We start from the raw sequence: 13,251 nt of genomic DNA, 5'->3' as shown, positions 1-13,251 counted from the left end.
AGTGCAAGTGGGATAAGCTTTGGCTTCTTGCCTTGTGTGCTAGAAAAAAAAACAAGAGATTTGGCGCTTGAAAATGAACAAAGGGAAACCTCAGTGAGTTAGGAGGCCAGAGAGGGAACCCAGAGGGCAGGCTAGTGTCTCTCAAGATGTCAGTTGCAAGAAGAACTGTCATTTACAGACTTCAACAGATGTGTCCACTACCTACCACAGCAGAACAGTCTCCAACAGGAAAGAATCATCCATTACAGGCCCCAACAGGGAAGGACGTACACTGCATCTCTTATAAGAGATCTGCTACCCCTGTGCCTCAGCCGATGAGACAGTCATCACCCTGACCTCTTAACTTTCTCTAATGGACTTCCATTCAACATGACTCCTCCCAACTTCCTCCAGCTTCTCCACAAAATAATGTCCCTCTCCTTTGTTTGCTGGCCTGACCTATGGTTTTGCCATCACTTGTTTATCCCGCATTGTTATTCTCTGCTCTTCTCAAATAAACCCATTTTTGCTGGTAAAACAACCACGTTTTATTTTTAAGGTTCATGGTGCACAGATTTGCACGGAAGGGTGCCAAGCCTGGTACAGAAGAAAATGCATGAGAGAAGGAACTCACCTTCTTTGACGCTCAGTCGTGAGGATTGGTCTGTGTGGGAGGTTGTGTTATAGGCCAACAGTGAACCTGGAAGGCAAAGCAGAAGCAGGTTTTAATAAGGTGTTCCTCTGAGATCGAGAGTAGAAGATGGGATGAGACGGGAATGGGGAGGGAAGAGATGGGGGTAGAGCAGAGGGCCATTGGCTCCTTGAGAGAAATGGAGAGTTAATGGCACCCGTCTTGGGGGGAATGTATTTGATTCCTGGAGTTCCCATCAGAGCAGGTTAGGACAGAATGCTTGTGGGTGGGTGGGACACGCACAGCCCTCCCCAGCTGGCACGTTTATGACTCTGAAGTTCTTGGGTGTCCACGCCATGTCACGGCAGGAGCACAGGACTGGGAATGGCCCCATGTGTTCAGGGGTTAAGTCTAGATTTGGGTTTCTTCAGCAGAAAAAGGAAGGAGTTAAACTACGGCAGGAGTTGGCAAGCTTTTCCTATAAAGACCAGATAGTAAATATTTTAGGCTTTGTGGGTTAAATACAGTCTCTGTTGCACATTCTTTTTTGTTTTTGTTTTGTTTTGCCCATGGGCCAGAGTTGGCCAGATTTGGGCCAGATTTGGCCTGCAGTCTGCAGTCTGCAGTCTTGCCACACCCCGGAGGAGAAGCAGCACGACTCCTGCCTGCTAGGATATCCTGTGGATTTATGGACCTGTCCTTTTGCTGGTGGGTAAGATGCTTGGATGTTCCTCATTGTCAGTGGAGGGGAGGGGTGGAGGTGACAGGAGTTCCAGTCGTGACTCTTGTCTTCCTTTGCAACTAAGACCATACACCTGACCGTGAGGCACGGTACACTGAATTTTCTGTCACCGCAGAGCGCTGCTAGACAATCTCTTAAAATTAAACCTGAATGTGTGACTTCTCATACCAGGCTCTAGTCTAGGAATTTTCAGGGATGATAGTTTTTTTTTTTTTTCTGTTGCATGTAAAAATTCCCCCTTTCCCCTCAAACGAAGCTTGTCCCTTAGTTTCAAAAGAATCCAGGAGTTTTATTTTGTAAAATGTAGGCAGCTTTGCAATTCTCCTTGAGAGTCTGGGATACGCTTTCACAGAGGACAACATAAGCCCGCCCTGGGGGTTCAAGGCTAGGGAAGCCTTTGAAAAGTTTCCCTTCTCTGTGCAGACGGGTGGCGGACTTGGGTGCCAGGGCTGAGGACCGGGGACGGGCTGTCAGACGCTCCTATTTTTAGCCTCCAGTCGTGGCAGGGATACCGGAGTGGAGCTGCTGCCTCACCCAGCTGTGGGCGTTTGGTTGTGTGCCTCGGAGAAAATGTGTGCCCTTCCAGGCCAGACGATGAGGGAGAGAATTTTGTAAGAATCACCCAGCTGCCCAGCACCTATGACTTCAGGCCAGCTAGGCCTGAAACAGCTCCAAACAAAGAAGAGGAGGGGGAAAGGCGGTGTTGAGAGCCCAGCACACCAAAGCGTGGATGGGTGCACACACCATTTGAGAAATGAGACAGTCACATGCATGTCGCAGCCCGAGAACCAGATGCATCTGGTTGGTTAGTCTGCTCTCAACAGTATCAAGGACCAGGTGAGGCTGGGATAACCTCATTTCAATAGAGTCATTTTGCAAACGAGAATTGGCGGTTAGACTGGCCTCTTCCCACTTACCAGCTTTGTGACTTTCCTCAGTTTACCTCGTCTCGCTAAGCCACAGGCTCCTTCTATATATAAAAAGAGGCTAATAATAACATCTACTTAACACGGGTGTTGCGAGGATTGAATAAAATACTACGCGTCAAGTGCTCACAAAAGATCCCGGGTTGCTAGTGAGTGTTGAGCTGTTATCATTATTATTTTTACTCCCTTCTCCCACAGACACCACAATGACAGACATTAAACCCTTTGTAAAAGAGCCTGCTGAGTGGCTCACCTTGTCCTCTGGACCTGGAGTTATGAATGGGTTCTGCTGCAATAAGAAATAATCCTCCATGACTGAAAGGAGGTTAAGAAATGGAACCAAACGTTCCAAGGGAATAGAAAAAAAAAAAAAGTCTCAGGAGTAAGACCAAGAATGTCTGCCTCTCTGTCCCCGACATTCCCTCCCTCAGGCTGAAACCTCACGGCTGGAGCAAATAAAGAAAAATGATGGTCTCAGAGGAGCAAACTGCTTGAGTCATTAGTGCAGATTTAGCTGAGAGCACGAAGCTTAGATAAACCACATTTATTAAATTTTCCCCTTGCTGAAAGTTCTTCTCTGGGCACATATGAATTCCACAGGAAACTCCCAGAAAGCCAAGAGAAAGGGTCGTTTGACCCCTGCAAAGCTTGCATGAAATACATATTTCATGGTAACCTAGGAAAAGGATTTTGCCCCGAAGACCGTTCCCGGTTCAAGTTTCAGTCCTGGAAGGAGGGGCTGGCTCGGGGGCATCTGGCCTCCCTCCCCAGGGACCGATATCCCCTTCTCCTGTCCCAACTTTCATGTGACAAGTTCTTCAGGCTGCAGAGGATGGCACCGCACACGCTCTTCTTATGGGAGTTTGTTCTGATACCAAGGAGGTCCTTCCTGGGGCCTGGCCTCCTGCTCTGGATTTTTTTTCTCCTGCTTTCAGGCCCCTGTGTGGGGCTGATGTGAGCTCCTAATCTTCCCGGACCCCGTCCCGTCCCCGCGACCAGGCCGTGATGGCAGGAGGGAAGCCCACACTCTGCCTGCAGTAGGCCCCAGGCCCTTCACGTCTAGTCCCTCGCTCCATCCTCGCATGAGCCAGTATCCGTGCTTCTCCTTTGATAGATGAGAACATCAGGCTTCAGAGAAGTCAAGGGATTGGCTCAGGGTCACACAGCCAGAAAGCCCGGGAGGCTGGAGTCCCATCCTGTGTACGGAACCTGTGTTCAGGCCGGCAGACGCCGCAGCCTTTCGGGCTAAATCTGAGACACAGACAAAACTCATGTATGGTGTTGGGAATCGGGATGGTGGTTACCTTTGAGGAGGATGAAGGGGAGGCGACAGGGAAAGGGTTCGAGGGGGCTTCTGGTCTCCCCCTTGACCTTGAGCTGCAGGTGCTTATATAAGCGAGCCGATTCCCTTTGTAGATAATTCCTGGAGTCGTGCATTCGTGGTTTTGCTTGATTCTGTATCCTTCCATTAAAATGTGTATTTACTTGCTTATTTACTGTGCTTAAGGCACGTGTGCAGGCATATATGTACATCCGCCAGTTCGGGGCCCCCGAGAAGCACACCGTGGCGCTGCTGAGAATGCGGTGCCCCCGCCCCCAAATGAAAGCACGAGGGAAGAAAAAAATCATTTTCCGTCTCTGAGCCCATCCGTCACAGGATATCGTACGAGGGATGTGAAAGAAGATGGAAATGAATAGAGTGAAGCTTTGCAGGTGTGAGGTAGGGCCCCAACAATGGGGCTTTCTTCAGCTCCGTGTCCCCCAACCCAACCTGCTCCTCATCTGAGACACCTGGAGCGGGGGAGACAAGGGTCTGGGGGCCGGTGCCAAGGCCTTTGTCTCCTGCCTCGCAGCCTGCGGTTGTGGGTCCCCTTTCTCTGGGCTGAAGTGCCCGGCAGGTGGGAGGAGGGGGCAGGGAAGGAAGGCCCCATGTCCTCCCAACAGGCTTGGCTGACTGCGGGGTCCAGGGGAAATCTGGCCTTTTGTTGTGTCTGAACCCTGTTCTCTCTTGCTGGTCAGACCCCGGCCTGGAAGGGATAATACTTCACCAGCTTAATTGCCGGGACCCATCACCTTTGCCCAGGCATCTGAGGCTGGGCGGGGGGGAGGCCACAGGACGCAGAATGTGTTTTCCATTAAGCTTAAATTAAAAATGGGAATCAAGATAGATACCTTTCCTGCAGTCTCCCTGTCACACACTTTATTTCTTTGTCCTGTGCCACTGTGATGCAAAAACACGGTTTCTCTGTCATTTCTCACGGTCAGACTCAGAAACACACACAGGGCACGACAGACTTTTTGTCGAATGAAAAGGGACTCCTTTTCCTCCCCCTGCCTCTGGCCACCCCAAGCCCAGGACCTCCTGGGCTCCCAGAAACCCCAAACTCCCCCCAGCGGCTCCGAGTCTGTACTGCCAGCCGGGCGGCTGTCACTTCCTCTGAGGCCGGCGGGGAGGTCCCCACCGAGCCCAGGGGTGGCTCAATCTCATTTCCCTCAGCCCCTGCCAGGCGGGGTGTGCCTGGCGCAGATACTGGCGGGGCCGCGGGCGGCCGGGGTGTGGGGTGGCGCCGGGAAGAGAGGGGGACAGGGTGAGTGTGGTGATAGGTTTGGCTTTAATCTGCCTCGTTCCAGGAGGCCACGGGGAAGTTTCGGAAAGCATTTATCTCTTGGTGCAAAGGAAAACAGAAAATGCAGTGGGGAGAGGGGCCTGGCCCTCCGCACGGGAGCCCCAGGGAGCGGGGCTCGTTCTGAAGGAGAGAGCACGGGCTGCGGACCGGGGCCTGGCAGGCCTGGGCCTCCGCTACCAGCCTCCCCCTCCGCTGTCCGCCTCTGAACCCGTTCCCGAAGCCTCCAGACCTCAGTTGCTTTGGCTTTAAAATGGGCATTACGCAGAGTGGCCCAGGTGACGTCCACAAGGGGGCGTCCTGTCCATGTACAGCCAATGGCACCTGGGGAGCTGCACCCCTGAGCCCTGGGGTCCCACTTACCATGAGCATCCTCCCCCAAGGCCGTCCTCACCATCCTCCTCCCCTTTCCGGTGAGGGCGAAGTTACAGAGGCCGTGCCCTCCTCCCCGCCCGCCCGCTCCATCTGGGACAGCTCAGGAGCCAGGTATGGAGAGCACGCGCCTCCAGGCAGGCCAGAGATACCCCAACATGTCAGGCCAGAGATACCCCAACATGTCAGGCCATCAGACAGGGCCTCGAGGCGCTCAGGGCATTGCTACGTCTTCTCCACCCTGGGGAATAACACCTTAAGATGTAAGGCTGGTGTTCTAACATGTAAAGGTATAGCTCGCCTCCCAGACAACCAGGATCAGTACTCAAGCACCTTTTGTGAACGTGTGAATTTGACGCCCGAGCTTCCTGTCCTACAAAGGTTTTCTTTTTTTCTACCAAAGTCCAGAAAGATCAGATACTTTGGAGTGACCCGACTAACTGGAGATCTTCTGACTTCCAGCTAAATGAGAGGGCCTCCGATGTCCTTCTGTTGACTTTGCAGCCCTACGGCCCTCCTCCGTGTCGGGGAGCTCAGCTCCCTCCCTCTCACCTCTTGCCCAAGTGGACAAGGCTGAACCCCAACCCCCTCGTCAACAAAAGGACAGATGCCAGAGCACAAGGAATTAGCTCCCCTTTCCCCTGCCTCAACTTAGCTGCCCCAGCCTCTGTCCCCAAAGCCCTGGCCTCCCTGCCTCAGCACAAAACATCCGCTGGAAGTAAATCTGGAAAAACAATAAAGCGTCTGAAGGCATGTTGGTCAGCACCAGGGAGTTCCCAGCCATCTTGAGAGCAGACAGTCACCGGGCACGTGACCCCCGGGGAAGGGGTCTCAGCCGACCACCCGCCACCCAACACAGAGGGTCCCAGAGGCCACCGTCTGAAGCTAGACACCAGTTGAAAAGAAGCATGAACCAATTTTTTTTTTTTCCCATGAAAGTGGATCATTTTAAGTCTAGATTCCTCAAAAGGCCCTTAGACGATTACAATACTATGTTGGGGCAAGTTTTTTTGAACCTTTGTATAGTATTTTAATTTTTGCTTCTGCAGGTAAGCATGGTTTTTATATCAATGCACCCAGTGCTTTATATTTAGCTGTTTCACTCGACATCCTAACAAATATGCAGATGGAACAAATATTTGTTCCATCTCCTTTCCACTCTGGAAATTTGCTCTATTATGAAGCTCCTTTCTGGAAGCTTCATGCCCTGGGGGGCATCTTCCTTGATATCTACAAATATCCTTTAAAAGAAAGAAGTGAGGGATCCCTGGACGGCTCAGCGCTCAGCGGTTTAGCGCCTTCCTTGAGCCCAGGGTGTGATCCCAGGGTCCTGGGATCAAGTCCCACATTGGGCTCCCTGCGAGAGCCGGCTTCTCCCTCTGCCTGGGTCTCTGCCTCTCTCTCTCTCTCTCTCTCTCTCTGTGTGTCTCTCATGAATGAATAAACTCTTTTAAAAAAAGGAAAGAAAGAAGGGAGTCATGCACACTTTTTCTTGCCCTGCTACCTGTACTCCCAAAATACCAACACTCTGGCCTTCGCTGTCTCATGACCTGCTCAGTCCTTTGCTCCTTGGTTACCTGTGCTCATCCGTCGTGGTTACCAGGACCCACCATGTCAAATGACTAGGCCTTTGGGGCAGGTGACAGATAGTCTTGCTTCAGGGTCTGTGGCTTGGGTTCTTTTATGGCAGGAAATCTTAGTGGGACCTGGGTTGTTTATGGACCTGCCAGAAAGCAGGCCTGGGGAGTCACATAGCATGAATGGGCTACCACCCCCCCAACATCAAGTCAGAATGTGCTTGACCATTTCCCCAACAAAGGTATCTGCCATGGAACCCCAAATTATTGGAAAGAGTTCGGAAACGCTGTCCATGTTACTGCTGTGCCCCTCTTCCCCCACAAAGGAAGTAAAGGTGCCAATGACTTCTGGACCTCCACCATATGATGCCTGAAGGAGCAGAAAGGTAGGCTCCACTGGCATTCCTGCTAGGCCGGTCTCTGCTTCTCACTCCCACCCCCTGCCCTGCCTGGCAAGCATCGCTGGAGGACTCTGTGCAAAGAAACTTAAAAAAAAAAAAAATCCATAAACCGTTAAACGCTGAGAACTACAGATCATTAGAAAATGTTAATTCTCCGGAGCTCAGGAAAAATCGGGTAGAGAATCACCCCCTTTTCTGAACTTGTTGTTTCTTGGGCTGACCTCATGTTGCAGCAAGACTCAGACATGAGGTAACTGCTCTGGTGTTAACATATACTGCATCATCCACACTCTCGCTGGTTACCAGACGCCTCGGAGAGATGACCAGAGAGCCCGGAGGCACCAGTGGAAACTTCCAAAAGGCATTTTGAAAATTTTTAAATGTTACAGCCAGTGAGTGTTGCTCCCAGGTCGTGCACTGTTGTAGAAGGAGACGGAAGGTTACACAGAGGTTGAGTTTGAAGACCCACTGGGCGATGGGGAGCAAATGAAGAACTCACCGACCCAGAGCCCAGGAGACCAGGAAAAGAAGCCCATAGGTAGCATCCAAAGACCTCAATTTGGAAGGGGCTTTAAAATCATCAAGCTGGGACGCCCGGGTGGCTCAGCGGTTGAGCGTCTGCCTTTGGCTCAGGGCATGATCCTGGAGTCCTGGGATCGAGTCCCACATCGGGCTCCCTGCATGGAGCCTGCTTCTCCCTCTGCCTGTGTCTCTGCCTCTCTCTCTGTGTCTCTCATGAATGAATAAATAAAATATTTTTTAAAAATCATCAAGCTCCTTCATTCCAAAGCCTAACTCCTGCAAGACGCCAGGCCGCCAGGCAGCCTCAACTATGGACAGCAGACACTCCGCAGGTCGGGGTCGCTGGTCTCCCCCAGCTCAGGGCTGACTGCAGAAAACTCCCTTGTAGGAAGAGCCCACATCTGCTTCCCTGTTGCTTCGACTCCGATCACAGTACCATCTTTTCTGGCCACAGACAAATCCTTCAATACTTGGGGTCCCCGCAGGACCACCGGGCCTGGATTTCTGCTGAAGCGTCAGGGCTGAGCTTCTTGCATGCCTGAACACATTCTGTTCCTATCTCCGCGTATGTTTAGTATCAAATGAAATTCATATGAAATCGACGGGAGCTTGCAGCCTGAGCGCTCTCATGTCGGATACACATACGTTCGCTCATAAAATCTCCCTTTCCAAAGCTCTGTTCCTCGTCGTTGTGCCAGAAGACAGAGCTCAAGACGCCCTCGCACACCTGGAGCATCTGCTGCTCTCCATGTTTGGCTCCCAAGGGTGTGCGGCTGGCAGCCAGCAAAGGTGGGGTTCGGGTGTGCCAGAGTGACCCCAAGGATAAGAGGAAGTGAATGTGTCAATTTTCACAATCTTATATCCTAAATCCATGGATCTAGAGTTTACTGGAGGAGCCTGAAATCATGGCACAGGAGAATACCGGCCAGGGTATCCAACTATTTATAATTACAGGGCAAGGCACTTTCTGGAAAGGGGTTCTCATGGAAACAGTGTGACTACTTTCTGGCAGACCCCACTGGGTCACCGCTCCTTGCTCACAGTGCTTCCTTTGACACTACGGGACTGGGTCAGCCCCCTTTCGGGGTCTGTTGGAGCCAAGGTGACCTTGGCAACCTCACGGGCCCTGACGTGGGGCTCTTGCAGCATCTACCCAGCCAACGTGACCGCAGGGGGTGGAGGCGGGGTGGGGTAGGAGGTAGGGTCAGGGGGTGGGGGGGTGGGGAGAACCAGGTTCCTCTTCCTGGATTGGCTCCTTGAGAAATCAGTCTTCATTTGGGGTGGCTTCATAGAGTCTTCGCCCACCCCCGGGGGGTGGGGTAGTGGGGGGGGGCAGCGGGGCGCCCTGGCCCAGACCCAGACAGGACACTTACTTTCCCTGAGATAACTGAGATGTGACAGCAGCACTTCGGTGTTGTAGAGGGAGGTGGCTCGGAGGAAGTCCTCCTTGTTCATTTTGCACAGTTCTTTGCCATCCATGTTTTGGAAAAAGGACGTGTCGATCTCCATCAGGCCGTACTCCTTGATGGCCCACTCCAGCCACTGCCGCACGTGCTCCTGAGTCCACAGCGTGGGGTCTGCAGAGGAGAGGACCTGTTAGCCTGGGCTCGGCTGGCCGGGGAGGGCCCCCCCACTTCAGGAGGGCCAGGGAGACCCTCTCTGTCCCCACCCCTCCTCCTGCCCCGCACCCCTCTCTGGCTCCCTCCCTCCCTCTGTCCCCTGGTGGGAAAGTGGGTTCCCTCCCAGATGGTCCTCCTAGAGCTCCCATCTGGCTCCTCCACATCTGGCCCTGCCGAAACCACTTAGCGCTCTGGGGAGGCTCTTAGATGTCTCCCTAGGCATCCTGACAGGATGTTCCCTTTAAAGTTTTTGGAGGGCAATTAAAACCTTTGCCTGAGAAAGGGTGGCATCAAAATGAAAGTATACACAGTGCCACGGGCCCGGGGACCAAAGTTTCTGGAAAGGGAAACCATCTGTATCTTCGGAACATGAAGGATTTCTTTCTTTTTTTTTTTTTAACATGAAGGATTTCATGGAGGAACGGGGCTCTCTGGGATGGTGACACGAGACGACACATGTGCACGCTCTTCCGTCTGTACGGTTGGAAAACCCAGTGGCGTTAGCCTCGGACATAAATCCAACCTGGGTTTTCTCCTTGTGGAGACAGCTGCTCTGAAATTTCTACCAGGTCATCCCCAAAACATTTTTATGATATTTAAGTCCCCAAAGATGAAAAAGAAAAAAAAAAAACAGTATTGGAGGGAGAAAACCTTTCAGGCCTTTGAGTGAACATAAATAATGGAATGATTGAGGTCATCGCCAGCCCGGACCCTCATAGCAACTTTTCAGCCGGGGAGGGGGGTTGTGGGGGGGAGAGGGGGTGTGTGTAATACTCTGAGTGCTGGTGATGAGTTCCAGCAAATTCCACAGCAGGTAGAGCACTTGTATCTCATCACGTATCACAGGCTGGAAGCCATCTCTCTCCTTGGCAACCAATTATTAGCAAATCCAACGAACACCTTAGATATGGCCACCCTACAGGAAAACTATGGCTCTTGGCCACATGAAAGATCTACATGTGTGAAACATGTAGGTGGGAAACCACAGGATTAAGCAACAGATTTTGTGGTGGTAGCTGAAGGAATCAGGGGCGGAGGGAAATAGTGTGAACTTGGAGAGTCCTGGGAGGCTTCCCGGGAGAGGGGAGGAGACTTGACATTGTACGTTGTTGTCCGTCAACCCCCAGCTTCTACTGGGCCTGCTTGATTAGCATGTTTCCTTGGTAGGAATATCTGTGCTGCTTCTCAGCCTCCTCGCCCTCGCCTTCTAAGAGGTAACTGCTGCCGAAGGTCAGGCCAACAACCGGTACCCGGTTGCTCCTAATGGTCCAGATCTGGGGTGCCTACTATGTGCCAGCTACGTGTCCCATTTTCCACGTAGCTAGAAAACCCAGTGAAATGGCTTTCACCTTCACTTCATGACAGAAAACGGAGTTCTGAAAGGGTAAGTCCCTAGCTCAAACTTAAGTCTTCCTAGGACTTCACTTAGTTGAGGGGGTGGGTCCCCCTGACCTGAAGCCCCTCCTCTCACCTTTTCAGGATCCTGCCTTAACTCACCTGTGACTTGCTCTGCTATTACGCCCAACAGCAGAGCTCCTCCTAACGTCTATATGCATCTCTCTCTCTCTCTCTCTCTCAGATAAATTTCTTGGTTAGTTTTTTTTTTCTTTTATTCTTCCAGAAACAATGAGGCACGGACCATTGGTAAATGGAAATAGTTTGCACCATTTTGGAATTCTAAAGAAGAATGGCACAGGTGGGGCCTGGGTTACAGAGCGTTTTATGTCGTCTGATCTCCTTTGCTTTTCCTAATTCCTCACTTTTAGTATGTGAGGCCTCGAATTCAATTTTACACCATATATTTAATTTGTTTTATTATTTCCTCTCTTGCTTTGGGCTCTATCACAATATTCTTTCTCTTCCTTTACAGCACAATGAATTGTAAATCTTCCACTCTGGATCATGCTAAACTCTTCCAAATGTATTTCCTGGATGATTTAGTCCTCATTTCTTCCCATCTGAACCTGAAACTGGTGATTAACCAGGGCCCTCGTTTATACTTGTCTTAAAATCCCACCATAAACTCAATCAGTTGTTCGACAAATGTTTTACTGCCTTGATTTGCGGACTCGCCCAAATGAGACTTCCCCTCACGTCCAAGGAGGCTGGCCTGGAGGAAGCCAAAATGTCCGAGGATAATGTTTAAAGATCTCACCACAGGTAGGAGAATGAAGTAAATCCATAGCTAGTGAACTCCTTATAAGAAATGCTTTAAAAACCCTTTGATATGAATCTACGCTATTATCGGGATTACTGCCATGGTTACCTTGGTCCACTGAGGACTGACATTTTGATATTCCTTTTGAAAGTATTTCAACGCCGATTCAGGGTTGAAGGGTCAACCGAGCAGTCTGGCCATGTCTGCCCCCTCTCACCTCCCCAGAGTGACTACGGAAATTAGATGGTTATCGACATCTGGTTCAGAGAGAATCTCTGATCCCTTAAATCTTGAGTGCTCATGACTGCCTCCCAAGCTGGCCACTGTTCGGCCAAGCAGGGCCATCTGGGGCCAGATGGGTGAAGGCCTGGTGAGCCTTGGCTTTGCTCAGGGGAGAACAAGGAGGTTCCCACCGTGTCAGCTTTACTACTGTTTCATCGTCTGCTTCTCTGACAAGAAGGAAGAAACACAGTTTTCTGGTTTTCTTGGACCCTAAAAATGCACCTGAGCTAAGGCTCCCTGCTGTCCTGAGGGAGGGAGGAGATCAAACGCTAAATGACATAAGTAATGTAACGTAGAGAGCGCACATGGCGCCTGACATCCAGAGGGTGCGCTCAGGGAATGGGAGCTATTCTCCTTTTTCCACTGTGAAGTCATGCGCTCCTGGAAGAAGGAAACTCCACATTCTTTTCAAGTCCTACAGGGCACAGAGAAGTTCCCAGGAGCCCAGCTTCCCCTCCTCACTGGCTCCACACCTGGCACCCCCACCGCCATCTTGAATTTGGCCCAGAACGCAGGGACGCGGCTGCAGCCCTCGGAGATGGCGAGGCCCAGCCTCCCGTGGAACATAAATACACAAGGCGTCGGAAGGAGAGCCTCATTGCAAAACCATGCCTTCTAGACCAACAAATAAATTCCTTTGCGTTGTCTAATCCTTTGCCCTCGGACGCAACGGCATTTACACTTTTCCAAGGGGAAGGGCTTTTGCCTTTTTGGTCATGGTATTTTGGTAAGATTAGTTTTGATCCCTGCCCTGTAATTCACTTTCAGATTTGGACGTTCTCGCTCCCTCCACCAACTCCACACGTTGCAGTTTTCAAGCCCCCTTTCTGCCCAGGCTGCTGAGCCTGCTGAGCCGAGGCGGAGCATCCAGCCAGTGGACTGAAGGCTTGAACACAATGATTTTATTTTCTGTAACCAACAGCACCAATACCTAGGAAAAATAGACTATTTTTACATAATGACATAACTTGCTGCACACGTTAAGGCGCTCCATTTGTTAAATATAGTTCTTTCTATTTTGAAACTGAAAGAGCTGGCTGTAATTTTGGAAAGGTGGGACCCTGCAGATGCCAGGAAGTGCATGCCTGATGGACATGTCAGACCTCGGTAGCCACTCTTCTCCTTAAAGGCGAGGGCGGGCCCGTCAGGAGTTCCTGGGACTCGTTTTGGATTCAGACAGCCTTGCCTCTGCCCTCTTTGCAGGCCTCATCCTGTGGTCCCAGGCCCCTGGGGGAGAGTCTGTGTCGTGACCTGTTAGAGGGTGGACTTCTGGTACCTGCACGTTAGGGTTCTGGTGACACTGGGGACGCTACCTTGCAGGACGGTTGGAAGGAAGGTGGGGGATGTGGCTTTCCTAAGTAAGCACTCCCCTAGAGAAGAGGGTACCAGGTAAAGGTCTAGATGCCCCCTGGGACAAG

At 51.3% G+C, this 13,251-nt stretch overlaps 1 protein-coding gene across 6 annotated transcripts in view; it reads right to left on the bottom strand.

Moving 5' to 3' along the window:
• FLI1 (Fli-1 proto-oncogene, ETS transcription factor) overlaps positions 1-13,251 on the bottom strand; it is a 122,623-nt gene that overhangs the window by 28,857 nt on the left and 80,515 nt on the right. For all 6 annotated transcript variants that reach the window (XM_072822678.1, XM_072822680.1, XM_072822681.1 and 3 more), the window contains 2 exons: positions 9,148-9,351; positions 614-679 (listed from right to left, as the gene is read on the bottom strand). In XM_072822678.1, the coding sequence (XP_072678779.1) occupies positions 614-679; positions 9,148-9,351 (270 nt within the window). The remainder of the gene's footprint in view (positions 1-613; positions 680-9,147; positions 9,352-13,251) is intronic.

The sequence above is a fragment of the Canis lupus genome, chromosome 3 (genome assembly GCF_048164855.1).
Source record: "Canis lupus baileyi chromosome 3, mCanLup2.hap1, whole genome shotgun sequence".
In the NCBI taxonomy this organism is placed as follows: Eukaryota; Metazoa; Chordata; class Mammalia; order Carnivora; family Canidae; genus Canis; species Canis lupus.
Note: the sequence above shows the minus strand (reverse complement) of the source record. Positions and strands in the feature narration are given on the sequence as shown.